We start from the raw sequence: 26,315 nt of genomic DNA, 5'->3' as shown, positions 1-26,315 counted from the left end.
GTTTGAGTCAAAAATGTCTATAGATGTCTATAGCTCTGCTCACAATGAAATTAAAATTATAAGAAAAATACTTTGTGCTTAACATTTCCTATTAAGAATAAATAAAATTGTCATTGAAATTTAATGACCAAAGTGACAAGGACAGAACATTGTCTGGTTCTTTAATTGGCAGATTTAGGTAAATCTTGGTAGATTTAGGAGGGTTTGAGTATGTGTGTGTGGTTCTACAAAACAAAGTAAACAAACATAATACAAATTACAATCCAAAGTATACATCATATTAACAGGCTACATAACATATTAGTCACATTCTTGTCTTCTACACCCAAAAGGCTTTACTAAGCCTAAGCCATATTGGGTAACATTCTTCCCATTACTCCAGTCTTGTGTTTCAGTTACTTGTAATGTTAATTAAGGTAAAAGATAGCAACATGATAAAAATCACTAGTTTAACCGAAAACTTAGCTTAGTTTAACCATAGCTTTTACAAAGTGAGAAAACAAAAAATGTTCAGAGTTACAAAATACACAAATTATCTTTCTAAAACACAAAATATATTGTATTATGGACACACACTTGTAGAAACTACATAAAATGCCTCCAAACATGGCTACTGCCGATTTACACAGATTAACCTCTGATTAACCTCTCTCCGCCCCGAGGAATGTCTCATATTGGGTCTCTGGATGAACAAACTATGACAGCACCAAAACACGGTCAGCTTTTTCTAATGAGTTCCAGCCACTCGAGGCTTTGGGTGAGTTGGCCCGCTGTGATTGACACCTGCTTCGGCAGCCATAGCAGCTGTGAATTAAAATGGATGCTGCTATTGCAACAGCACAAAAATATTTCCTAAATAAGAAGTGAAAAGAAAATAAATCCTATTATATTTATTCTTATTGTGTTACTGGCACCAGACCTAGGGGAATCTGAGCCAGTACCAAGTGGTGCACAGGCACTGAATCCTGTGCGACCAATATCTGTGGATCACAGAGGAAGCGAGTTGAAACAAAGTTACTCTGGCAGAGCTCGTTTATTCTGAATTAAATAAATACAATTACAATACAATTCAAATTCAGTCAACAACATCCGGAGTTTCCACAAAGAAATAAAATAAAATAAAATCCTCAAATAGGATAATAGCAAAACAAATTAACTAAATTAACATAACCAAACTGAACAAAACACTCCATCTACAACACACAGCAAACACCAACGTTTGTCAGTTACAACTGTTTGAACGTTGGCAGTTGCAACCGTCACAGCGGCTACAAAGGAGATCAAGAGACAAATAAATACACTTTTATGAGAAATAAAAATATTATAATGCTACCCAAATATAAACACCATGTTGACTGATCAAGCGATATAAATAAATTTCAAACTCCCAAGGCTCCAACAACGAAAAGCAAGATATATGCTGACACAGACAAACGGTCATATAAAACTGTGCAAATTACACATCTAAGTTATACAATAGACTCCAAAACTAATCTTTATGTATGTACAAAACATTTTAAATGGCTTATGCAAGTTGCCTTTCATCCTACCTGTGGATCACAGAGTAAGCGAGCTCAAAAGTTACTCTGGCAGAGCGCGTTTATTCTGAGCCGCGCATGCGCAGAGCCAGGAAACTCGTTCTCCTCGTTAGACCCACAGCGGCACGAGAGCGCCCCCACTGGCAAGAAGATACATGCTCACAACAAACACGTCTATATACAGAAGAAAAAAAACGGACAAAAGACAAGACCAATTCTGATTGAAAAAATAGGGGGTGTATTTTTTTTTCTCAACCCACTACCCTTGCATCAGACAAAACACAAACTGATATAATTTTAGTTTGTTTTTTTTCAAATTTGCCAATAAGACAGGTTTTCTTGTGTGTAGCAACTGAAAAAGAAGCTTACCATGTATTTCTGTCTAGTTACTTGTGAAAATATCTTAGTGCACTTGAAAAAAACAAAACTAACTTACACATAAGTTTTCAGCAAGATTACAGGAAGTTGTTTTAAGTAAATAATTATTGGACATAACTAATCTATATTAGTTATGTCAGGACTTAATTACTGACTTAAAACAAGCTCCTATGTCTGATACACTGCCATCTACTGGACAGCCAGTGTTCTGCCCAGCAGACAAGAAAAGCAAAATAAAGTGGACCAAAAGTATTTACTTATTGTTAAAACTGTCACCATAGTGTCACAGTTCCTTTGCTGCCTCCTTGTGGTCCACCTGGCATCTACAGAAATTCACAGCTCCCGGTTAGAAACAACCAATCAGAGCCAGGAGGAGGGTTTTAGTGTTGTCAATCATGTTTGTGTTCTCTGCTGTGTTATAACTGGTTCACCACAACTGAGTCTGCCATGAGTGCACAGGCTTTTTAGCATGGAGCAAAACAACAATCTTGAGCATGTAGACCCACATTCAGAGGCAACGTGGCCTCGACGAGGCTGTCGCGGGTTCGACTCCCGGACCCGACGACGTTTACCGCATGTCTTCCCCCCTTTCCTGTCAGCCTACTTTGAAAAAGGGACACCAGAGCCCACAAAAAGACCCCTTGCGGAGTGATTAAAAAAAAAAAGTCATGCCCTCGACAGGGGCGCAATTACATATTTTTGAGGTGGATGCGAACATCTCATCCCCATCCCCCCAACCCCGGACATAAACTTGTACAAGTGAGCCAAAGAGCCTCTTCTGTTAGCCTGTGTCTCAAACCGCCTGTGGGCTGCAGGTCTGAGGCTTTTTGTTAGCATGTTTTCTATCATTCTTATAGCTTGATAGGAAACCTGATCCAAACTGGCAACCCACATGAATAAAATGGTGAAATATTGACTACAAAACACTGTATTTATAAAAGATATCAACGTTTTTCCTACACAATCCTAACAAACGTTTTTAATGTTCTCTTCTCAACATTTATTTATTTACTATTAATTTATTTGTATGATTTGTTCTTTAAATGGCCATCTATATAATTTTACGGTCTCAGGAAATGATTGAGGGATGAAGAGACTGATGTCTGGTTCTTTAGGTTCTGATGGGTCTGCGGTTCCTCTCGTGATCCATTCTGTCTGATATCAAACCCACTGGGTGCCACTAAATGTCACCGACACATTTATTTTAATGTCCCTATTAAACGTCACTGTGATTGTTTAGCCTGTGTTTTCCCACCACCGTCTGTATTTTTGCCAGAGGTTTTACTTTAAGGACGGTGTTTTATCGGGTGGCCATTTTAAAAAGACGCGGGTTGATAGCAGCTCACTGCGGCTGCGTAGTGTCCGTCTCTAGGTAACCATGACAACAGAGTCAGTTCGTGGGGTCCTATTTAGGTCCCGCAACAACAATTTAGCTGACCCTAATATTTCCCGTGTTTTTTTTTTTGGTGATTATTATTACACTTATTGTTGAGATAGAGCATTAGGTGTGCTCATGGTTCTGTGTTGCCCCGAGATGGAATTTCGGGGCAACACAGAACAACTTGTCCAGCGTCAATCATATTCAAGCAAGGTAAAAAAAAACAACAACAAATAAAGCCTAAGTAATATTTATTAATGTAACTTAGGCAATGAATCGAGTGCCTCAACCATTTGCGCCTCCGGTGGGGAAAAAAAGATCATGCTGCAGAAAAATAGAGAAGTGGAACCAACAGAGAGTCGTGTTTCCTTCCGGACTTGTTTTTTAGCGGAGATCCCAAAATGCGTCGCGGTTAGTAAATTGGGGGATAAATAAAAATAAAGTGATGATTTATTGAATCAAAGGCTCCGGGATGGCTACGCTGGTTCTGGATAACGGAGCTTACTGGGCGAAGATCGGTTACAGTCAGGACAAAGTCAGGTGAGCACATGGCTACAAACCAAAACATTCCCTATGGGCGAGTGTAACCTGTAATAAGTGATTATGGCGGTATAAAATGCAGGAAATTATTATTATACTCCGTTATTGAATAAACGTGTCTGCCCAGCGCTTTACGATGTTTTTAAACAGATCGAAAATCCTTATGTACAATAATCATTAATCAAATGTTAAGTAGTTGAAATGTTAAGTTCAACTACTTCTGGGAATGTCCGAATCGTAATTTTAGCCTTGGGTAAATGAATGAAAATAAAAACAAATTAAAGTCAGTTTCATTCCGTTTTTTAGAGAACAGCCCTGAACATCCATTCAGAGCTACCATGGAACGGTTGTTAGAAGGGCCTAGTCAAAGCCCAGACCTAAACTCAACTAACAAGAGCATGCTGTCCTGTTTGTTAACTAGGATCAATTCAGTTGAAATGATTTTTCTGTAAAGTACATTTGTTGTCAGTTGGTGCTACCTAAATAAATGGAATTGAATTAAAACTGAATAAAGAATTAATCTGGAGGAATATCTGTGGTCATGTGGTGACCCAGATCTAAAAGGATGTCAATCATCAACATAGAGATGACATTCTACTTCATTACCTGAACTTTACATATTGAATAAAAGTAACTCAAGCATGTAGCCCTGATAAACCCTGCATGTGATCTTTGCTTCATCAGATTTCTAAGTAATAAAAAGGATGTTTGTTTCATGTAGCAGTTATAATCCTGACTTCTTTCCCTTCCTCTCAGCGTAATCCCAAACTGTCAGTTTCGCTCGAAGACATCCAGATTAAAAACTTTCACAGCCAACCAGCTGGATGAGATCAAAGATCCCTCAGGTCTCTTTTACATCCTGCCCTTTCAGAAGGTGAGCATAAATCTGAAAATATCTGCCGCTACTCAGAAAAAAAATATCAAAATGGAGGTAATATGTTCTCTGAGTCTGCAGGGTTACTTGGTCAACTGGGATGTCCAGAGGAAAGTGTGGGATCACCTGTTTGGAAAGGAGATGTTTAAGGTTTGTTTATGCTGCTTTGTTTTCACCCACACAGAGAAAATCTCTGAATGATTTCTGTTTTTTAGAAGCTGTAGCTGAGAGTGTTTTCTCTGAGCAGGTGGAGTTTCCAGACACGAGCATCATCATCACAGAGCCGTACTTCAACTTCTCCTCCATTCAGGAGTCCATGAACGAGATCCTGTTTGAGGAATACCAGTTCCAGTCGGCTCTGCGGATCAACGGTGAGTCTCAGGCAGAGGCCGGTCGCTATAATCGATTATTGAAATGATCGTCAACTAATATAGTAATTGATTAATCATTGACAGTGGAGGGTAGAGTACCCAAAAATTGCACTTAAGTAGGAGTAGAACTGCTTTAATGTATTTTTACTTAAGTAAAAGTAAAAAAGTCCAAGAAATTACTCAAGTAAGAGTGAAAAAGTATTTGTTAAAAAGCCTAGCAGCTTGTTATTCTGATGGTTGTGATCAAAATTACATATTCTTTCTAATTTAGTTGTTTTATGGTTTGTATGTGTAACATTTTGGCTAAAAACTCCTTGCTGTCCTCCAGCCGGGTCGCTCGGCGCTCATCGCTACTTCACCACGAAGCCATCGGAGCTCTGCTGCCTGGTAGTCGACTCGGGATTCTCCTTCACCCACATTGTCCCCTACTGCCGCAGTAAGAAGCTGAAGGAGGGCATCCGCAGGTCAGAGAGCAGCAACCTTTAGAGGAAATGACACGGAGAGCAGCACCAGGGGGCGCTAACAGGAGCTTGTTTCTTTGTTTCACCTTTCAGGATCAATGTGGGAGGGAAACTGCTCACAAATCACTTGAAGGAGATAATCTCATATCGGTACGGAGAGGGATTCTTACAGCAGCAACTCTTTGTGTTGATTAAGTGTTAAGTATGGCGCTAAATTGGGGTCAGAAATCTGTAAAACACAATAAATAAGTAAATAACTTTTGAGGTTGGGAAACAAAAGATATAAAGTTGAAAATATATATATATATATATATATATTTGAAATGGAAAAAAAAATCTAAACTGCAAAAAAAGATCTGAAGCTGAAAAGTTATTTTTACATAGAAACACTGAAAAAAAGTTCAAAACTACCGTGGAATTAGTTTTGAAATATGACAACATGCAATGACAAAAAAATGGAGCTAAATTGGCACCATAAAGTTGGTTAAAATAAAAGGGTATAAAATTGTAAAGAAAAATTAACTGAAAAAAATTTAACTGTAAAAAAAAAAAAGGATTTGAAATCGCAAAAATATTTTTACACTAAAAAAAACTGAAAAAGGTTCAAAACTGCTGTGGAACTGGTTTGGAAAAATGATGACAGAATAGAAAAAGTATGGCACTAGATTGGCACCAAATGTACGAAACTGAAAAATTTTGAAACAAAAAATGTTCAAAAGTACTTTTCAGATTCAAGATGTTGTTCTTAATTTACAAATATCTTTCCATATTTGGATTGGAGGAGGGACCCAGATGAGATGGAGTGGGCGAAACTATTGAATTGGTTTTGAAAAATTACACATTACACTACAAAAATGTATGGAGTCAAATTGGTGCCGTAAAGTTTGTTGCATTTTTTTTTAACAAAAAAAATTTAGAAACAAAAAACTTCAAAACTACTTTTGAAATTCAACAGTTGTTTTCAGTTTCAAACGTCCAAAGTTCCAAACTATTCTTTCAATTTCATATCATTTTGTTCCAGTTTAAAAAAGAAAGATTACTACATTTTATCTCCTCTGTATTGAGCTAATTTTAGCTCAATAGTATGGAGCTAAATTTAGGCCATGAATGAACTTTTCGGCCCCTATGATCTCCATAGTCATGTGTGTTCTCTTAATTTTGCAGTCAGTTACACGTGATGGATGAAACGTATGTGATCAACCAGGTGAAGGAAGACGTTTGCTACGTCTCTCAGCAGTTCTACAAGGACATGGAGATCGCACAGTGAGGCACAGCGATGCTGCTCCACATTTTACTGGAAAAACCTGTAATGTCTCGATCCGTCTCACTTTCTGTTGTTCTGTTTTTCAGGATGAAAGGGGAAGAAAATACTGTAATGAGGGATTACGTTCTCCCAGATTTCAGCGCCATCAAAAAAGGTTTCTGTAAGGTGAGACTGATCTCCAGAAACATCCTAATATTTTTTAAGTATTTTATAAGAATGACCTTTTTCACTTGATTTCTTAATTTTTTTTAGTCATTTTGTTGTAGATTTTTTGCTCTGTTGGTGAACCAGTTGGAACCAAGCTTCAGTTGTCAGACAAATGATTTCATACCTGAATTTAGAAAGCCTGAGGCCAAAAAATTTAAAAATGACTTAAATCCCTTTGAAACTGAAAATTTCAGTTTCAGATTTAAAAACTGAAAAAAATATATATTTGAAATTGAAAAAAAAGATTTAAAAAGTATTTTTTTAATTCAGTTTTTATTACATTTAATTTTCAAAACACATGAACAGAATATCGATAATGTTTTAAAGACATTTCCATTTCCCACGGTTCCTGAATGCAACAGCGGGAAATATTTTTGTCAGTTATGAAGCCTTGTCTTCAGAGAAAATATTAGAAACTGAAGAAAACTTTGATTCTAAAAAGTAGTTTTGAACTTTGTTTTTTTCAATTTCAAACTTATTTTTCAGTTTAAAGAAAAATAAATTTTAAGCAAACTTTATGGCCCCAATTTAGCTCCATACATTTCTGTTTTGACTCAGGGCAGCAAACTGCCACATTTCATCCTCTTTGAGCTGATCTAAAAATCTAGGATTCCTCTACTTTAAAATGTAGAAATGTTTAAAATTTCTAATGTATTTTGATAGCAAGAACAAATTGTTTGGACCTGTCTTTCCTTTAAACCAGTTGGTTTTGGTTCTTTTCTCTCTGTGGGGAGTTCTGATGTTTCTGTGAGAGCAGTTCAGGTCTGATTCCACGTTTTCTCCGCCCTGCAGCCGCGGGAGGAAATGGTCTTCAGCGGAAAGTACAAGACAGGCGAGCAGACACTGCAGTTGGCCAACGAGCGGTTCGCGGTCCCCGAGATGCTCTTCCATCCGTCGGACATCGGTATCCAGGAGATGGGAATCCCGGAGACCATCGCTGACTCGGTCCAGTCGCTGCCAGAAGGTTTGTGGTTCAAATTCGATGTCAGATCTGAAAATAAATTCAAATCCAGTTAAACTTTAACATAAACGTGTCTGTGAACCTCCAGAGTCACATAAAGACGGTTACAAAGTCAGCCTTTAATCACCTGAAGAACATTTCCAGGATTAAAAGATTTGCAATATCTAGAGCAGGGGTGTCCAAAGTGTGGCCTGGGGGCCATTTGTGGCCCTTGGAACAATTTTGTGTGGCCCCCAACTGCAGTTCAAAATCTTACCAATTTGGTCTTTTCTTTTGTTATTTGTTTGAATTTCATTCTTTCATTCAGTGACTAATTTAAATGCCAAATGTATTTTTATTGATTATTAGCAATATATATAAAAAATACGGTACAAAGTATATCAATAAAATTTTAGTAAATTTTAACTCGCAAACAAAACAAATCCCTAGAGCAGACAAAACTAAACGGAGGTAAAATACTTTCTTTAATGGAAAGTGTGGAAAGATATTTCTTTTAATTTTAGTTTCATATTAAGCAGAGTTATAAACATCCAGCGACTTAATAAAAAAAGACCAGAGCTCATCCATCATTAGATCTGGTTTATAGAAGGATTTATTATTTGTCGTTTTTGTAGCTGATAAATAAACTAAAAGATTTTCTAGACCAAAAAAGTGAGAAAAAAAATTACAAAAAAGTTTAAAAACTTTCCACCTTTTATTAAAACAAAGAGAAAAAAATCACTTTATTTCATTCAAAATATTGCAAAATTCACAAGAAAATTATTTTATGTTTTAAGTTGGAAAAACAATATGACTACTGAATACTTTCCACTTTGGGATTCTGACCTATTTTACCACCCATTTGCACACCACAGATCTAGAGAAGCAGCATTCAGCTTCTATGCACCACAAATCTGGAAGAAACCTCCAGAAAACTGCAAAACAGCCGAAACAATGAGTTCCTTTAAATCTAGACTTAAATCCCACCTGGTTAGAGTTGTTTTAGAAACATAATCACTGGACCGCTGACCGATATGTTATCTGTATTGATGACTTTAAAAATGTTGACTAGATGATGTTTATGATGTAAAGCAGGGGCGTCAAACTCCAGACCTCCAGGCCCGCTGTCCTGCAACTTTTAGATGTGTCTCTGCTGCGCCACACCTGAACAGAATAATTAGGTCATTAAGGCTCTGGAGAACTGATCTACACAAGGAGGAGGTAATTAAGCCATTTCATTCCAGTGTTTTGTACCTGTGGCACATCTAAGAACTGCAGGACTGCGGCCCTGGAGGTCTGGAGTTTGACACCTGTGATGTAAAGCATTTTGAACTGCCGTGTTGCTGAAATGTGCTGTACAGATAAACTTGATTGATTGATTGATTGATTGATTTGTTTGTTAGAGATGCACCCCCACTTCTACCAGAACATCGTCCTGACTGGAGGAAACTCACTGTTTCCTGGTTTTAGAGAGCGTTTGGAGGCGGAGCTTCGGTCGCTTGTCCCCGCCCACCTGCCAGTGAACGTGTTCCTGCCTGAAAAGTAAGACGCCTCAGAGTTTTCCAGAAGGTCCGAACAGAACGAGGCTTATAATGCTGAGCTGCCATTAAAACCTAACAAATAAGGTCCAGGTACAAAGTTCAAAACAGAAATTAGGGTTGGATTGGAGTTGGAATTGGGGGTAAAGTGGAAAAAAGTGGAGGAACTCAAGAGTGTGAATCATGGAACCATCTGCTGAGCGTCTTTGGTTCTGATCCTAAAGTCTGTGGCTGTGTTCCTGTTCTCCAGTCCCGTCTGTTATTCCTGGGAAGGAGGGAAGCTGCTGGCTCACAGTCCGGACTACGACGAGATGGTGGTGATGCGGGAGGACTACGAAGAGAACGGACACATCGTCTGTGAGGAGAAGTTTGATATTTGAGTAAAAACTGATTTTCAGACGGAGGTCGTCTCTGATCAGCGACGGAAACCATCTTCAGACGGATTTCAAACACATTTCACTGCATCAGAAGAGGGGCGGATGCACACATTTCCAAAAATGTTTTTATTTACTGACTAATTAAAAAATACAAACTGTCTCCTGTTTTCCTTTTTCAATCCGTTTTGTACTGCTATCTGCTGAGTGTATTAACCAACGATTTGGGTTATAAAGTGACTTCACAAATCAACAGGACGTCTGTTTTATTTAGATTTTTGGACGCTTTCTACCTGATAAAGACTTCAGTAAATCTTCCTCTTTGTTGTTTTATGTATTTTTTTTTTTTTGGTAAACATCCTTACTGTCATCCAGACTCTGATAGTCTTTTTTTAAACTTTGGTTCCTTTTTTATGATTTATGTGGAAGACAAACAGTGAGATCTCTGAATAATAAAGAAAAAAAACAAAGTCTTGACCCTGGAATTTAAATTATCATCCTTTGGGGAATCTTGTAATTGTTCACTAAATACAAAGACGTTGTAATTTCTTCTCAGATGACGGCGGTCTGGTCATGGTTTGAAGCTACGTCTCAGCAAAATTATGTTTAAGATTTGGTGTAGCTTACAAATATGAAACCAACACATTGTTTAATTTTCTTTTATTAGGAGCAAAAATCCTGAGAAAACAGAATAATATGAGAAAACAACCCAAACTTAATGCATTCCTTTTAAAGGTGCTAAAGTAAATATTGAAAAAGTGAAAACTGTGGGTGGTATTAGTATTTTTTCAATCATTTGGAGCAAATAGACCTCTAAAATATGCAAAAAAAAGTTATTTATATAATGAAATGCTAATGTTCAGTTAGTTTCAACAGGTGAGGACAATCAATGATTGTTTCAATTCCAACAAATCTACCATCCATGACAGACTGTAAAGAGTCTGAATGAAATCAAAAATAAGAGTCATTATTTTAAGTGATGCCAAATTGAGCGAAAAATCTTCATTTTTCTGCCGGTTGTGTGACGGACGGCGGCCGGATTGCGATTCCCTCCATGTCCAGCTCCACTGAGTGAACGCTGAAATCTCCCAAACCCTGAAACACAGAAATGAGGAGGTGGACCCAAAGTTAAGATCAGGGAAAAATCAATGAATAATGCAGGAGTGGAGGGAGACAAAAGAGATACAAAGGACAAATTAAAATCAGAATCTTGATCTGTACTCATTAAAACTGCAACCAGTTGGTGGTCAGTCCTGTTTGGAGACAAACAAACTCCTTTTATATTTCAACTCAAGCTCCAGTTTCCAACCAGGAGGTTCTCAAACTCACGGATTAAAAGTTTGACGCTTACATCTGTTAAACAGAATAAATACTCTCTATGTCTTAAAACGCTTAAAATACCCAGAATCTTTTAACATTTCTGTTATTTTATCAGAGTGAGCATCTTACTGATTTGAGCCTCTGTGACAGCAGCTGGTTCCCCTCAGCAACCGGCCAGTTTCACCCCAACAGAACCAGTTGTCCTCCAGCCGCCAGTGTTTCCCCATCCTGAGAAACATCCTAACCATCCAGGACCGAAGGGCTACTGAAGCTCTGAGGCTCACTGTAATCGGGATGTTTGGACTCTGCTACTGATGAGTGATTTTTAACAAAAAATCACCTTTGCTTGTATGACCTTTATTTCAGCCCGGTTGTGTATGTCTGCAGACGTCTCACCGGCGTGTTCCTGAGGGTCTTCAGAACCGCCTCCTGCTGTCGGGGCTCCTTGGTCAGCAGGTACAGGAAGCCGCCGCCTCCGGCTCCTGCCAGGCTCTGACCCAGAACCAGCGGCCTCAGAGCTTCCATCATGGTTCTGACGGAGGCCGGCTCGCATCCTGGAGCCATCAGCTTCTTCTGCTGCCACGAGCGGTCCAAACACCGACCCAGCCGGGGCAGAGAACCTGGGAGGGAAGCATTACCAACCAGGTTGAGTCATTTAATGACTTAGTTTAGTTTATTATCTTTGGACCTAAAGAGGAACGATCTGGCCTGAACCTTCAGAGCCAGAAGGTTCTGGCATGTGAATATTAAGACATTCACAAAGTCGGCTTTTATCACCTGAAGACCATTTCCAGGACTAGAGGATTAATGTCCCAGTATTATCTAGAGAAACTCATCCATGTGTTCAGGGGCCCCATGACAAAAAATTAAATTCAATCGTTCACTGTGGTTTCTTCTATGACTTTGTATTTTTGTGTTTTTATAAAGTAAATCACTTTGAAATGCCTTCTTGCTGAAATATGCTATACAAAAACTTGACTGACTGAGATGAATGTGTACTTGGATTACGCATTTCCTGAAATTCACCTTCTGAACAGGATTTGGCGCATTCCTCAGAGTTGGACACCAGCTGCTGGGCGTTCTCAACCATCGCCGGAAGTCGGCTGTACCAGCTGCGGACCACATCCTGTACAGAACACACACACACAGCGAGCGCCATTTTGAAGCAGACTGGACCCAAACGGGGTCCAAAATTGGGGTCCAATTTTGAATTGAAAAATTGCTTATTTTGTCACTATATGATTTTTGATTAAGTAATTAATTACAGGCCCTGCCACTAAAACTGCAGTATGTGTCTTTTATAAGAAATATAATTTTTATATATTTGTTGAAACTGTCACCATTTTGTGAAAGATGATCTCCTCTGGCTTCTCCCAGTGCTAACTAGAAACAACCAATCAGAGCCAGGAGGTGGGTCTTAGCGCTGTCAATCATGCCCATTTGCACTTCTTCCCACTGAACTGGGTGCTATTTACTATATTATCCGCGGTCTCCTGTTTTTATTTTCTTTTGAAATCTGTGACATCTTCACGTTTAGGAAGGAGTTTCACTCTCAGCATGTATTTGAACTTCTCTTTATTTACTTCAGCGCAGCTCACAGTTTTTAACAAATTTCATAGCTTTGGTTGTACTTCTAAATCTGCTGCCTCTAGTGGCGTGGGGGTGGTAACACAACTAATATAATTACGTCACTAAACGAGAATACCACAAAGTCTTTATTTACTATTAATTTTGCCATTATTGGCAACATAAAAGATAAATTATCTTCTAAAACACCATATTTTTCAATTTTCTTAAGGATGTAAAGCTAATTAGGTGACATAAACAATACCTTTATACATTATAAATAATATCTATATATCTCCATCAATTATAGGAGGAACAGAAGAAATAAGACATGAAAAACATGATCAACTATAATAAAAATACCATTTAAAATGTATACATAAGAATTGAGCAAAAGTCAATAACGAACAAATTAATTAGGTTCACAGACGAATAACCAGGGTTGTTAAACAGATACAAGGATTCATTCACATTTTTATTTTTACTGTGCCATCTTATTCTGAGACTTTTTGTTGGTAGAGTCTTATATATAGGAAAAAATATGGTTGAACTATTTAATCTTCCAAGGTGGAAATTTTTCTTCGACTCTAAAACGATAAAATAAAACTCATTCATAGAATCACAATATGCATCGAGTAAAACACTTTGGATGCTATAGATAAATGCTATCATTTAGTTTGGATAAGAATAAGATTGTTTGTTAGTCTGCAGTTCATGTGACCAAACCAGCTGAAAAGATGAAAAGTTAAAACCCTCAACAGTTAAAACTAGTCATGAGTTGGAACTCAAGTTAAAATGTTAAGTTTTAACATTTTAACTCAACAACCTTTACCTAACTAAAGGTTGTACACAACTTCTAGTTGGGTGACCCCAAGATCACTGGGTCTTCTAAAAAGGGTCTCTGAAAACTTTTCTTAAAAATATAGATAGTGTTTTCAGCAAAACTGAGCTGACTGTCCAGGAATGACCCAAAGTATTTAACATTTACCACAGTTTCAACAGGTTGGCCATCGAGTGAAACTGGAATCCCTTTCAGGTTTTGTTTATCTCATTTAATTAGCTCTACTTCCTAAAGGAAATGAAAATGTATGGTGTTTTTCTGGGACTTTATCTTTTACAGTTCCAGTAACGCCAAAATTAATAATAAATAATAAAGACTTTGTGGTATTCTGATTTAGTATTGTAATTATATTAATTGTGTTACCACCCCCACGCCACTAGAGGCAGTATCAGGCCCGAAAAGATGCAACTGAGGAGCAGATTTAGAAGTACACAGAAAGCTACAGAAGTTTAAAAACTGTGAGCTGCGCTGAAGTAAATAAGAGAGAGAAGTTCAAATAAATGTTGAGAGTTAAACTCTTTCCTAAAGATGAATATATGTCACAGATTTCAAAAGAAAATAAAAACAGGAGGTCGTGGATAATATAGGAAATAGCGCCCCCTTCACTTCTGGAGTGCAATGGTCCCATTTCCAAATAAGGTATGAGACTGACAGCGGTCTGCCCCTTTCTGTTTGCTGCAGCGAGGTCCTTCTCCGCTGACCTGCAGCAGGTTTCGAGCCAGACGCGTCTTTCCGGTGTAGACCAGCAGGAGGTGCTGCTCCAGAGATATCAGGAACTCCTGCGGAGGACTCAGACGCTCCACCTCCACCTGCAGGGGGAGAGATGCTCTGGAACGACCCACCTTGACTCCGCCCACCAGACCGCCCACCTGGTCCTGCCAGCCGCCACCTGGTGGAGCAGCAGGAAGTGATTAGAGAGATGAAGAGGAAGGATATCAGAGCGGAGGGAGACGGGGACCTGTGGTGAGAATCTGCTCCAGGTACAGGACCGCATGGATCAGGGAGTCGGTGTCGTACGTCCGGCCTGTACATCTGTAGACTGCTGCCAACAGCGCCCCCGCCAGGATGCTGCTGGTACCTGCAGGAAATTGACACTATTTCATCACCTGCAGGTTTACCAAAGCATTAAAGGGGACCTATTATGATAAATTCACATTTTGGGTATTTTTTTGCTTCCATTTGGGTCTCAACTGCTTCTAAAAACAGACAAAACACTTAAAAACTAAAAACAACTAAATGAGCAGCCATTTTTTGGTAATAATTTAAGTTTGTTGGCATCTGGACAATGAGTATTTGCATTCCTGTTTTTTCATGTTTTTCTAAAAACAGAGTGTCTTCGGTCAGAGGCTTCTTCAAATTCACTGTAATACGGACTGCTACTGTAGATCTTTCCTTCCCACAGCCATCATTATCTACAATAACTAACTTTTGAATTAATATAAATTACAGCAACATTTAATTTCTCTTTGGGATCAATAAAGTATTTTTGAATTTGAATTGAACATGAATTCAAAATCCTCCTGCTATTAAGTCACATTGGAGGGGATGTGGGCTGTTACCTAGCAACCCCAGCCCAGCTTGTTACCTAGCACCCAACCTGAGCTCAGCATATTTGGTCAGCTGGTTTTACCATTGTATGCGCTGTACAATGGCTGCTGAAAAAGATGAGTGTTTTGATGATGACTTATGATCCAGAAACCACCTGCTGCATTCTTGTTGATTGTACTTTAGGCTCGACTTCTGCTTTTCAAAGATGTACGGTTGTATAATTAATCTGTTTGCCACCATTTTCATGTGCGAGTGTAAACATTGAGTTTATTCTGAAAGGAGCTCAAAATGGGCAGAACTGACCAGACTAAAATCTCAGAATCTAAGAACGATTTTGTGAGAAAATGTTTCGTATAGATCACAGACCTGTACTAACCGTTCAAGGAAGCATAACAGGTCACCTCAGGTTTTATGTGGCAGCTGCTCCGCCCGACGTGTTTTAGCATTGCTCACCCAGACCGGATCCGGTCGGCAGGTCCGACCAGCTGTGCAGCTCCACTCCTCCACCCCAGCTCTGCATCAGCTGTTGCCCCAGAGGATGCTGGGAGGACAGAGACACCAGACCACTGCACACACAGACTGCCTTCAACAGAGCTCCTGCAACACAAACACCTCAACAATGAGTATTCAGTGGCATTAAGATGCCTTATATTTGTTAGAAAAAAATTAAGTTGGCCTAAAATATGTTAATCAAAGGTATTAAATTTTATGGTAGCAACACCAGTTTCTCACGAGAGAAGTACCAGTAGTTTGTACCAGTACCAGTAGTACCAGTAGTTTGCTCTTCTTGTGGGATTTTTCTGTCAGGCAAACGCTGACTAGTTGCTTTCTGTGACTCAAAGTAGTTGAGGCTAACGCTAACTAGCTGCTAACATATTCTTGCTAGCTAGCAGAGTTGGGTAATAACTAGTTACATTTACTTGAGTAATTGTTTTTGGGGGGAAAAATGTAGCTTTAAGAGTATTTTTTTACTACGCTGAACTTTTTACTTTTACTTGAGTAATTTTTTTATGCTCTTGAGTAAAATTTCTGGATTTTAAACCCACTGAATGAAAAACAAACATGATTGAACCAAAAATTTAACGTACACAGACACACCTGCAGGATTTGTTAAAGTTTCATAATTTTCTTTTGTTGAAAGAAACTGATTTGGAGCATGTCTTTTTTTTTTTTTTTGCTTTTCCCTGATTTTGTTATTTTGCAATTATGTTATTTGTATTTAAAATGCCAACATTTCAACACATAACTTTATGTTTTGGTCCATCTCATAATGTAATTTTTAAATACTAAATGATTGATGTTTTGATCAGTTGCTCAGTACTTGAGTAGAGGTTTTACCAAATACTTTTTTACCCTTACTTGAGTAATTTCTTTTTACTTTTACTTGAATTAAAATATGTCAAAGTAGTATAGTAAATTTTTGTGAAACTGTAGCTAACTAGCTAGCATTTTGCACCTATGATAAGTGTATATTTATTACCAGTTAGCTCAATGCAACATTAATTCAGTGCAAAAATGTTTAACACTACGATTATAAAAAATACAACATTTTGTTTTGTACATTTCTGTCGTGATACAGATCTTAAATATCATTCTTCAGGAACCCTGATGGTGTTGTACCCGGAGCGTGAGGCTGGCTGTAGTCCCTCAGATCATCCAGGCTCTCACACACTATCTCTGTGGACGCCCCGCTGCCCGGCCCACCGCTGCAGCTGACCAACAGGATGTGGGGTTTCACAATGCGACGGGCTCTGGCTCCGATTGGACGTTTCCCGTCGACCTTCACAGCGACGTTCGTCACCGACCCACCGTGCTCGAAGGCGATCGGTGGCGTGTCACTCCAGCCCCCTGAAACACAAACACTGTAGCTCAAAAGCTGAAAATGGTTTCCACAACGTGTGATTTAAAGGCGGCCTTTTATGCTGCTGCTAAAAATCCCCAGCTCATTTTGAAAGGAGCTCAAAATAAGCAGAACCGACCAGACTAAAATCTCTGCGTCTAAGAACGGTTTCAAAAAACTGTCATAAATATGTTTTGTATAGGACATAAACTTATCCTAACCTGTTCAAGGAAACATAATAGGTCACCTTTAACAGAAAAGTTACACCTGTTCCTCACCTGCCAGGTCCAGTCTGGCTGAACACTCTACTTCCTGCCACTCCCCGATAGGCGGGGCTTCCCCCTGTCCAATGGAGATGAATCTCTGGGATGACATCACAGCCTGCCGCAGCAGCACCTGGCCGGCGCCCTCGTAGTGCCGAGCCGCCCGTACAAGCAGGTCTGGCCTGCAGGGGGCAGTAAAGAAGGTCAAAACTGATTCAACAAGCAGTGGAAAAAGACAGCGAGACGCTAACCTGCTCAGCCAGAGCTGCCGCTGTGCAGCAAGAGCATAAACTCCTCCCCTCAAGTTTCCCTCCTCCAACAGGAAGTAGGCGGAGCTCCAGGCTTCGTTAGCAGCTGGACCGCTCCTCAGGCCCCCTTTACCCCTGGCCATGCACACCAGAACGTCAGCGATACAGGAGAGACAGCGGGCAGCCACGCCCACCTGTGCTCCCGGCTCCGCCCCCGACTCGACACTTCCAGCAGCAACTAAAACACAACGTTTTATTCACTTGATCCTCTTCTGACGTAAAAATGGCTTGGTTAGTGTTTTAGGGTTAGCACAGCGGTGACGTAATGAGGGAACTATAAACTGATCTGTTTACTGTTTAGAGCGGTGCGGCAGTCATTGATGATGTGAGTAAAGATATTAGTCATGTGACATAAATAGGTGGATGTTAATTATCACTTCTGACAGCGTTGCTTAATATACTTCTAGAGTTTTTTAATGTCTGTTTTTACTGTTAATATGGTTGTGATTTAGGATTAAAACTACCTTAGGATTTATTGGTTAAAAATACTAAACAAGTGTTTTTATGACTCCAGGTACTATTCTGCATTATTCAAATTTAAACAGCACTTTTGATAGAGGGAATTAATGCTGATGCTTAGGTCTATTTACTCACTTGTATTAATTTTTAGATTTACTTTATTACAGTAGTAAGTCAGAACTTCTTTTTTTATTTCTTATTTCTGTGTTTTCAGAAACTGCTTCATGATATATGCACCGTTGTAAACTACAGTTCTTCAGTAAAGCCCATTTAAACATCTGATGACCAGTGGGCTTTCATGTAGGCGTCAATTTAAAAAATCCAGAGGTGAAAAAACCTCTACACAGGGGAACAGGTTTTTCTGAGAGTTTGGATTGTTTGACAGTGTGAAAAAGAACCGCAGCAGCTGAAAACGTAACAAATGTTGCAGTTTTGGTCCCAAATCGAACCAAATCTACTGCACTATCAGGTGTGAAAACAAAATGGCAGACTGCCTCGTATCATGAAAGCAGCTTGTAACTCACTGCTGTCCAGAGTCTCCAGTAGCGCCCCCTGCTGCCCTCCCTGCACTGCCGCCCTGAAGCAAGGCAGCAGACAGACGTCGGTGCGACTCCGCAGGGCGTCAGCGGTTCTCCTCCTCCCTGCCAGGAACAGCAGCTCCTCCCTCCACTGGAGCTCCGCCTCCTGATGGGTGAGTGACAGCACCTCCCTCAGGGAGACTCTCCACGCCTCCCTCCACCTCTGCAGGCAGCCTGGACCCCCCAGCAGCCAGCCCACTCCTTCCTCAAGGCCCACAGTGCCCCCTCTGGGGTGGAGGACCGGGAAAAGTCGAGCCTCCAGGAGGGAGCAATGTTCTCCTTTCACCCACAGCTCCTCCGGCCTGAGGAGGAGAGAGGAGGAGAAAACGAATAAAACAACATACAGGGATAATCTGTTGTTTATAAAGAAAAAGACATAAAACAAAATCAGAGTGGAAAGATTTGGATCTTACTTTATTCCTGAGGAGCTGAAGAAAACAGTCCAGGTCTGGTTGAGGAAGGAGGCGCCGCTGTCATTAAAGGGAACCTGAGGGGGAGGAGGAGAAGAAGATGGAGGAGGAAGACTGTGGTCATGTAAAGCACATGATCTATCTATCTATCTATCTATCTATCTATCTATCTATCTATCTATCTATCTATCTATCTATCTATCTATCTATCTATGACCTTCATTATAACAGCTGGGTATCAATCAAATTAAAGCATTTTTTATCTGAATATTGGCAAATTACATCGACAGATCTCTGCACTTTTTCTCACAAATGCATAATTCTGAGTTTATTGCAATTTTTCTTTTTTTTCTGTTTTTTTTTTTTTTTTTTTTTGCATTTTTGCAAAGTGATGATAACTCCCACCTGCAGGTGGCAGTATTTCTTATTTTTACTAATTGCTGCCTTTAGCCTCTATTGATGGCAATAGTCCATGGTCAAAATTGAAAGTAACAAAAAGTTACATTTACCATCATACATAAGTGCAAATATCATGTAAATATTTCCAAATTAACTCCACAAAATCAGTGAGTCTATTAGCTAAAAAAAAACAACAAAAGAAAACAGTCATGAAATGTGGAGGGACTTATCAGTGTGAAATGATGTTCAATATTATTTAATTTAATGAAGTGCTTATCAAATTCAGAGACAGATATTTATTCAGCAGTTTGTTAATGTGTTTAATCAATATATTCTGGCCCTTTAAGAACATTCATTGTGAATATAGACATGAATATAGACTTGAAACCCCCTGGGCTTCTGAAAGAAAGAGTTTACTTTCCTTAAGTTAAGTTTATAAAAAACTAAGCCACGGTCTGCTTCCCTCAGCATCACAGTGTCTCCATGACAACCATGAGAATCACCTGAGGGCTTCAGATGAAACAGACCTGCTGCGTTTTTACCTGCAGGTCGTCGTGAGAGCCGGTCACCGTGTACATGTTTAGCTTCAGCTCCCCCAGCTGAATCCGATGTCCCTGGATGATGATGTCACTGCTGAGAGTGAGCCGCCTGAGGCAAGCTGACGCCGAGACGTCTACACCTGAGAGCAAACAACCAGACGGGACGTCCAGAGGACCCTGAGGGACGCCAGAGGATAGAATATGAACCACAAGACAAACCTGCTGTATTCAAATTAATTAGTTTCACATTCAGATTCACTGATTTACTTTTTAATTTACTGCGTTTTAATATAAAAATAATTTCAGCATCACTTAGGAGGTAAATGCCAATTTGCTTGACATGGAGCCATAGGCCTATCCAACCTGTTCAAGGTGACCTTTAATATCTTGGATCTTGTCTCTTATTGTTGTTTTTATCTTGCAAATTTGAACACTACAATATCAGCATGTCATTCAAAGATGTAAAATATTTACAGATATCTTCAGATGAGAGTAAAGTTTCAATAAAGTTGTCAGAAATTGCAAGATCAAAGATCTGTGCTTGTTATTTACAGATCTATAAAAAAAACTACTGATTCTGAGACCATATTTCTCACTTTTTGGGGGTAATTATTAAATTTTTTGTCCAGTTTTTCCACTTCACATTGTATTTCCACCCAGTGTTTCCTTGAAAAGACTGAGTTAAGACTCTTTCTGACCTGTAGGTGGCAGTGTTGCACCACTGCCCGGGTCGCCACGGCAACGTCTCCATCCAGAATGCTGTTGATGATCCGAGCTCCTTCACTGAGCAGGTTCTCATTCTGGAGGGATTAAAGCAGATTAAAACTATGAGCCGCCATCATGATCAATATGAATTATTAGTGATTTTTCTAAAATTCAACAAATCATTTCTTCAAATGATTTGAAGAAATGATTTTCTTTGTTTAAAGTCTGGTGGTGTCCCGCAGGGATCAGTTGTTGGCCCTTTTGGTATGATCTAGACCTGCTTTCAATTCAGTTTTAATTGTGGATGATGTTGATGAAGAAGAGTGAGATGTGCCACCTGAATGTGAGACAGAGTGTTTCCAACCGTCCAATCAGAGGTCAGACGGTCGACATGCTGCTTCCCGGACAGAGTCAGGTAGTCATAGCGACCGCCGGGGACGTACACTGTGAGAACGACAAACAGGATATGTTTAAACTCAGACCAGCTACCTGCAGATTTAAGCAACATCTGATGCTGACCCAGTGAGAGCGGAGCTCCTCTCAGGATCCTCCACAGCTCCGCCCTGCCTGCCCTCACTGTCGCCCCCTGGAGACCGTCTGTGGGACTGCAGCCTGCTCTCCCCTCATTCACAAACTGATCCTGGGTCAGATCTGAGCAGAGACACTTCAACAAGTCCAAGAAGAGGGAGATCTGTGGACAGAGACGGAAAGCTGTTTTCAAACAAAAAAATCTGTTAACATTCAAGCTTTAATTTGAGCCAATAATCAGCTGAACATCATTAATTAATAGATTATTAGTCAACAACTTAAAGTTGCAGAATATTTGTTGAAACTGTCACCATGTCGCTAAGCAAAGTGGTGGCATCAACTTCTCACTCACTCTTTGGTTACCTAGCAACTCACTTATTCTTTGGATACCTAGCAACAACTTGATGAGTAAACTGTGCAGCAGCAGTTTAAGGTTTTGCCACTGTGCCTAATAACTGCTTAAAAATTAAAGGCATGGAGTAAAAACTGGATAAAACAGGAAATGTCATGGTGCCAGTATTTCAGATATTTAAAACAAAACAAATATCAATAATTATTGATATTGTGCCTCATAACTACTTTAAACCTAAACAAAGGCATGGAGTGAACTCACTTCATGCCTTTGTTTAATTTTTAAACATAATGTCGAAAATTATTGATTTGTTGTTTGTTTTAAAAAAACAACAACCAAACAATAGATTTTAAAAACAACAAAAAAGCATTATTTTGGACAATTATTTATTAGTTGTTTTTTTTAAATACCTGAAAAACTGCCAAACTTGCGCTGTGACTTTTCCCGTTTCATCCATAGTTTTCACTCCATGCCTTTGTTTAATTTTTAAACATTTATGAGGCCCGGTGGCGAAACCTTTACCTGCTGCTGCGCAAGTTACTCAACAAGTTGTTGCTAGGAAACTAAAGTATGTCGCTAGGTAACCAAATAATGATTACTCAGCTTCTAAACTGGAGTTTTGTTGAGTAACTCCAATTCACTCAACTGGTCAGGACATCAGTTTGGCAGTATTCCAGATCATTAAAACCAAAAATGAATCTACAGTTATCGATATCTACTGATATGAAACGCTTAAATCATTTTCAGTTAATGATGTGATCTGATGAAGGAAGCTACCTGGAGGGGTGGAGCTCCAGAGTCCACGCCCAGGTAGGTGCAGCCGTCCAGGGGAGGACTGACGTGAGTCTGCAGCAGCTTCTCTGAGACGGACCTGCAGAAGAAGACCGGGCCTGACACCTGCAGGGATTTCACAGGATTTGTTTAAGTTGCTGCTGCTGCTGCCTATGGTGGTGCGTCTATAAACATTCGAGGACGCACCAGCGGGACTTTCCCATCAGGCATCAGGGCTCGTTGGATCTCCTCCCTGGTTCCTCTGTAGATAATGTCGCGGACCCGACCCTGGAGACAACGACCCCTGACATCATCAGCTGACCCCAGCAGCCAGAGAAATCACACAGAAGGTTTCCACATGGTGGGCACCTGCGAGTCGCTCAGGTAGACTCCATGATCGGCTGCGTACAAGACATCGCCCGGTACCGCCAGAACCCGAACTCCAGAGAACCCTTCCCAGGATAAAACTGATCACAAAATCATTTAACCATCAGAAAACTGGTGACTGATGCAACTGAACAAATTATAAACTGTGACTTTTTCCTGATCCAGCCAAGGTCTGTTACAATAACCAATAAATCAATTAATCGCATGATAAGTTAAAACAAACGTAATAATTTTAATTTGCATGATTAATTATTTTTCTTTTTTAAAAAAACTGGATGATCAAAGTGTTTAGTCTGGTGCTTCAGTCTCAACTAGCTCTTTACTTGAAGGACAATTTTGTTTACAGAGACTTCATAATTTATATTACTTGTTGTTTCTGTTGTTTCGTTGATCTATTTTGGATATTTAAAATGTCTTCCAGTTCCAGTGATAAATGTTGATTGGAATTTAAAGCTTACTGATCTTTGAGAATGTGTTATTATTACTATGCTATTACTGTTATATTACTTGAAAATGGTCTCAAAACAACAAAATGTTGCAATAATTTCTGGGACAATTTATTGTTTAGCAAAATTCATTATTGTGACAGGCCTAATCTGGATCAGAACCAGATTCTGCAGCGTCAGTGAAGACAAACTCACCACAGTGTGTCGGGACGGAGAGGATCATGTCGGTGCTGCAGACCCAAACTCCAGGAGGAGAACCCGGACAGATCTGAAAGCCAAACAGGATGAATGATGGTACAGAACTCTGCAGTACCAGTCTGTTTCTGATTCTTCTGTTTCACTGAGCAGACCTGGGTGCTGAGCCGGTCCAGCAGCAGATCCAGAACACAAACCGGCGCCTGGACCTTCTGCCCGGGTTTCTCTTCGGGAAGCCAACAGAAGGCTCGGCTACAGGAGCTCCAGGGAAAATCCCGACCCTGGGAGAGGAAAAAAATTAAAATCTACAGCAAGGAAACACCAGAACAGAACCGAACTCAGTTCTGGACTCACTGTGTGCAGGATGAGGATGTGAGCGTCATCCAGGACGTCGGCGGTCACCACCTGCAAACAAACAAAAAATAAAGGAGGCAGATTAGCTCCAATAACAAGTTTTTGGAAAAAATTTGAAAAATATTTACACTTAAGTTTTCTAAAATCTAATATACTAAATATATTTGAGATATTATAGTAAAAGCTCTATTTTGAAACAATTTGTTTTGTACTTTAGCTGAATTTCAATACAATTAAAATTTAATTTAAAGTTCATTTACTTTTATGTGCTAAAATGGAACAACTTTATGTACACTTATAATACATGAAATATATTTTAATTTTTGTGCTTATTTTATGCTAAAATAATACATTTTACATTATTTTAAGTGTAATGTTTTTACTTATGATTTTATACATGGCCATTATGACTGCTTATAGGGTCATTGTAGATAAAAAAAAAAAAAAGGACAGCGTATACTCATAAATTTTCTCCAAAGAAAACTTGGAAATTTCGGAGTTAGAGTGAAAAATTTTCGACTTATTTTTCCTAAAAAAATTTTACTTTTAAAATTCGGAAATTTCCATGTTTTTTTAATGGAAAAATGTTTAGATTAATCTGCTACAAAGAAAATTTTGTAGCTATTTCAACTTTTGGAGCTCAGAAATTTTCTTGTTTTTTCTACAAAACGTCTGAGACTAATCTCAAAATTTCTGAGTTTTTTTTTTGGCGGAAATCTATCCCTCCTTTTTTCGTCGCCCCGTCTCGGTTTTCTTCCATTGAAATGTATTTCTCCGGTATAATTTCTATTGGGCCAATCAGTGAGCAGAAGAAGTCGTGACGATGACGTCGATTTCCTGCGGCGCGTTAGAATTGTAGTCTCTGTAGTTTTAACAATAGCAGCGGAGACGTGAACATAGCCGCTCAGTGCGTGGTGGCCAAACTTCCAAATATTGAATTAACATTAACTGCCATCTTGTCCTAGCTTAGCAGTTCTCTATTTACAGTGGGGAGTGGCTATTTATTTACAAAGTCGGCAATTTCCGGTAAGCTAACATCGAACTGGCGCGTCACAGGCAAACGTTAGCCATCGTTTCTAACTAGTCGAGAGTTGGGACTCTCTATGAAGCTAAGCTAGCTGTGACTCACCGTGTATCCAGCTCTGCTGCTCAGGTGTTCAGCAGCGACCAGCAAGGCGTTCAGCGTCGCCCCTCCGCTGCCCAGCGGCTCCTGGCGGTCCCTCACGGTCAGAAGCAACGCATCCCCAGCTAAGGTGCCGCGTTTCTGCCGCAACTCCAACTCTTCACACACAAGAGCACAAAATATTGGAAACCCTCTGGATACTGTGAATTAGTTAATGCATCTGCTTTATCATTTTACTTTGTATTAGCGCTGAAAAAGTTAAATCAGTTTAACGTGATTATTGAAGTAATCAACAACTAATTTAATAGCCGATTAATCGTTAACTGGAGTACAGACTAAAAAATGGCATTGTCCAGTAAGAAAAAACATTTTTAGAGCAGTAATTTAGTAAAAACTGTATAAAAAAAATATACACATTTTGCCTTTAGGACTAAGAAAGTCTTCGTAAATATGTTCTACCCAGAACTCAAGTGGTATAGTCTTAGCTTCACCTGGCTTAAATTCTGTACATAAAAAAATCTCCCATTGAACAAACATTAACCAATTAATCCAAAAATTGGGATTATATTTGTTGACTGTATAAATAAAAACTCGCTGTAGTTAATCACAGTTAAAGTTGTAAAAAAAGTTTATCTTATTTGGCTTACTATTTTAATTCAATCACTTAATAACTAACTAAAAAATACCTCAAACTAGAGTGACGCTCTAGTTTCACCCTTGGCACTAATTTAATCTCGTCTTTGTCTTTTGTAAAACCATCACATCGTTACGATTAACAAAATAATATATATTTTTATATATAGTCAGATTTAAAATGTCTTCATTGAAAGTGGAACCCAAGTCAAATTTCTTGAATAAAGCTGATTCTTCTCACTGTAATTCATTCCGTACATCAGCGACACCCTCAGGCCGACTGATGCAACTGCACAGTAAGATTCCTTTTAGATCGTAAATTGAACAGATGCTTCTCACCTCTCTGGAAAGCGTACACGCTGTCTTTGTGTTGGCAGGAGAGGACGACCACCGTCCACGGAAAGTCGCCGTTCTGCGACATCTTCCCCCGGTTAAAATGGACACAACAGAAGTTGTTTGACTGGTTTAACTACTAATACTGCGCACGAACGAGCATCAGCGACTAGTTAACGAAACTAGCAAAAGCGGGGCGGGTTAGAGGATCTTCAGGCGGAATAAAGTAAAACCAAAACCTGTCAGCATTAAACTCGTTCATTTTTAGATATTTTTTGAAATGTAGTTAGTCTTTAAAAGCGTATAAATCTAATCCATGGCGTCTGTTTAACCCTTGCCCATGTTTATCGGAATAATATGACTGCGCGGGCTTCCGTAGGCGTTTGTTTTCTACTACCCGCCCATCTGTTGGGGCGGTGTATCAAAGTAAAAAAAGCGCCTTCAGTTCTGCTTAATGGGGAAAATTTAATCAAATTAATGAGACATCTATTTCCTTAAAGTTTTGTATTTGCAGGATAATCTAGTCATTTAATTAAATTCTGCACACAAAACAG

The 26,315-nt window shown here is 39.3% G+C and overlaps 2 protein-coding genes across 3 annotated transcripts; one reads left to right on the top strand and one right to left on the bottom strand.

Moving 5' to 3' along the window:
• Positions 1 to 3,654: 3,654 nt before the first annotated feature.
• Positions 3,655 to 10,116, top strand: actr6 (actin related protein 6). Of its 2 annotated transcripts, none has more exons than XM_032581163.1 (11): positions 3,655 to 3,834; positions 4,591 to 4,708; positions 4,790 to 4,858; positions 4,956 to 5,079; positions 5,408 to 5,543; positions 5,634 to 5,690; positions 6,705 to 6,803; positions 6,891 to 6,969; positions 7,804 to 7,975; positions 9,355 to 9,493; positions 9,740 to 10,116. In XM_032581163.1, exons 1-11 carry the CDS (start codon positions 3,767 to 3,769, stop codon positions 9,867 to 9,869), a joined length of 1,191 nt encoding a protein of 396 aa, XP_032437054.1. In that variant the 5' UTR covers positions 3,655 to 3,766; the 3' UTR covers positions 9,870 to 10,116. The 2 variants fall into 2 exon arrangements, with proteins under 2 accessions (XP_032437054.1, XP_032437063.1); XM_032581172.1 differs by having other exon boundaries at positions 4,783 to 4,858.
• A 390-nt stretch (positions 10,117 to 10,506) lies between these two features.
• Positions 10,507 to 26,138, bottom strand: fcsk (fucose kinase). Its single transcript, XM_032581108.1, has 23 exons — positions 25,768 to 26,138; positions 24,802 to 24,953; positions 23,673 to 23,723; positions 23,474 to 23,599; positions 23,319 to 23,391; positions 22,660 to 22,757; positions 22,498 to 22,578; positions 22,297 to 22,416; positions 21,159 to 21,330; positions 20,974 to 21,083; positions 20,633 to 20,734; positions 19,938 to 20,111; positions 19,000 to 19,073; positions 18,533 to 18,888; positions 17,493 to 17,727; positions 17,257 to 17,423; positions 16,759 to 16,986; positions 15,592 to 15,735; positions 14,549 to 14,668; positions 14,292 to 14,479; positions 12,210 to 12,309; positions 11,580 to 11,803; positions 10,507 to 10,958 (listed from the first exon to the last, which is right to left on the bottom strand). The coding sequence occupies exons 1-23, from the start codon at positions 25,847 to 25,849 to the stop codon at positions 10,866 to 10,868; spliced, it is 3,270 nt and encodes a 1,089-aa protein (XP_032436999.1). The 5' UTR covers positions 25,850 to 26,138; the 3' UTR covers positions 10,507 to 10,865.
• Positions 26,139 to 26,315: the final 177 nt, after the last annotated feature.

The sequence above is a fragment of the Xiphophorus hellerii genome, chromosome 2, assembly GCF_003331165.1.
Source record: "Xiphophorus hellerii strain 12219 chromosome 2, Xiphophorus_hellerii-4.1, whole genome shotgun sequence".
NCBI classification, from domain to species: Eukaryota; Metazoa; Chordata; class Actinopteri; order Cyprinodontiformes; family Poeciliidae; genus Xiphophorus; species Xiphophorus hellerii.
The sequence above is the reverse complement of the archived record's forward strand: the minus strand, read 5'-3'. Positions and strand labels throughout refer to the sequence as shown.

Bases quoted from the DNA above. Each gene is read 5' to 3' on its own strand.
- actr6 (XM_032581163.1), top strand. From the start codon at position 3,767: ATGGCTACGCTGGTTCTGGATAACGGAGCTTACTGGGCGAAGATCGGT. The intron at 5,544-5,633 runs GTCAGAGAGCAG...TTCACCTTTCAG, and splicing joins CTGAAGGAGGGCATCCGCAG to GATCAATGTGGGAGGGAAAC. The intron at 9,494-9,739 runs GTAAGACGCCTC...CCTGTTCTCCAG, and splicing joins AACGTGTTCCTGCCTGAAAA to TCCCGTCTGTTATTCCTGGG.
- fcsk (XM_032581108.1), bottom strand. From the start codon at position 25,849: ATGTCGCAGAACGGCGACTTTCCGTGGACGGTGGTCGTCCTCTCCTGC. The intron at 17,424-17,492 runs GTTAGCGTCTCG...TGCCCCCTGCAG, and splicing joins CGGCAGCTCTGGCTGAGCAG to GCCAGACCTGCTTGTACGGG. The intron at 15,736-16,758 runs GTACAACACCAT...TTTGTGTTGCAG, and splicing joins CAGCCAGCCTCACGCTCCGG to GAGCTCTGTTGAAGGCAGTC.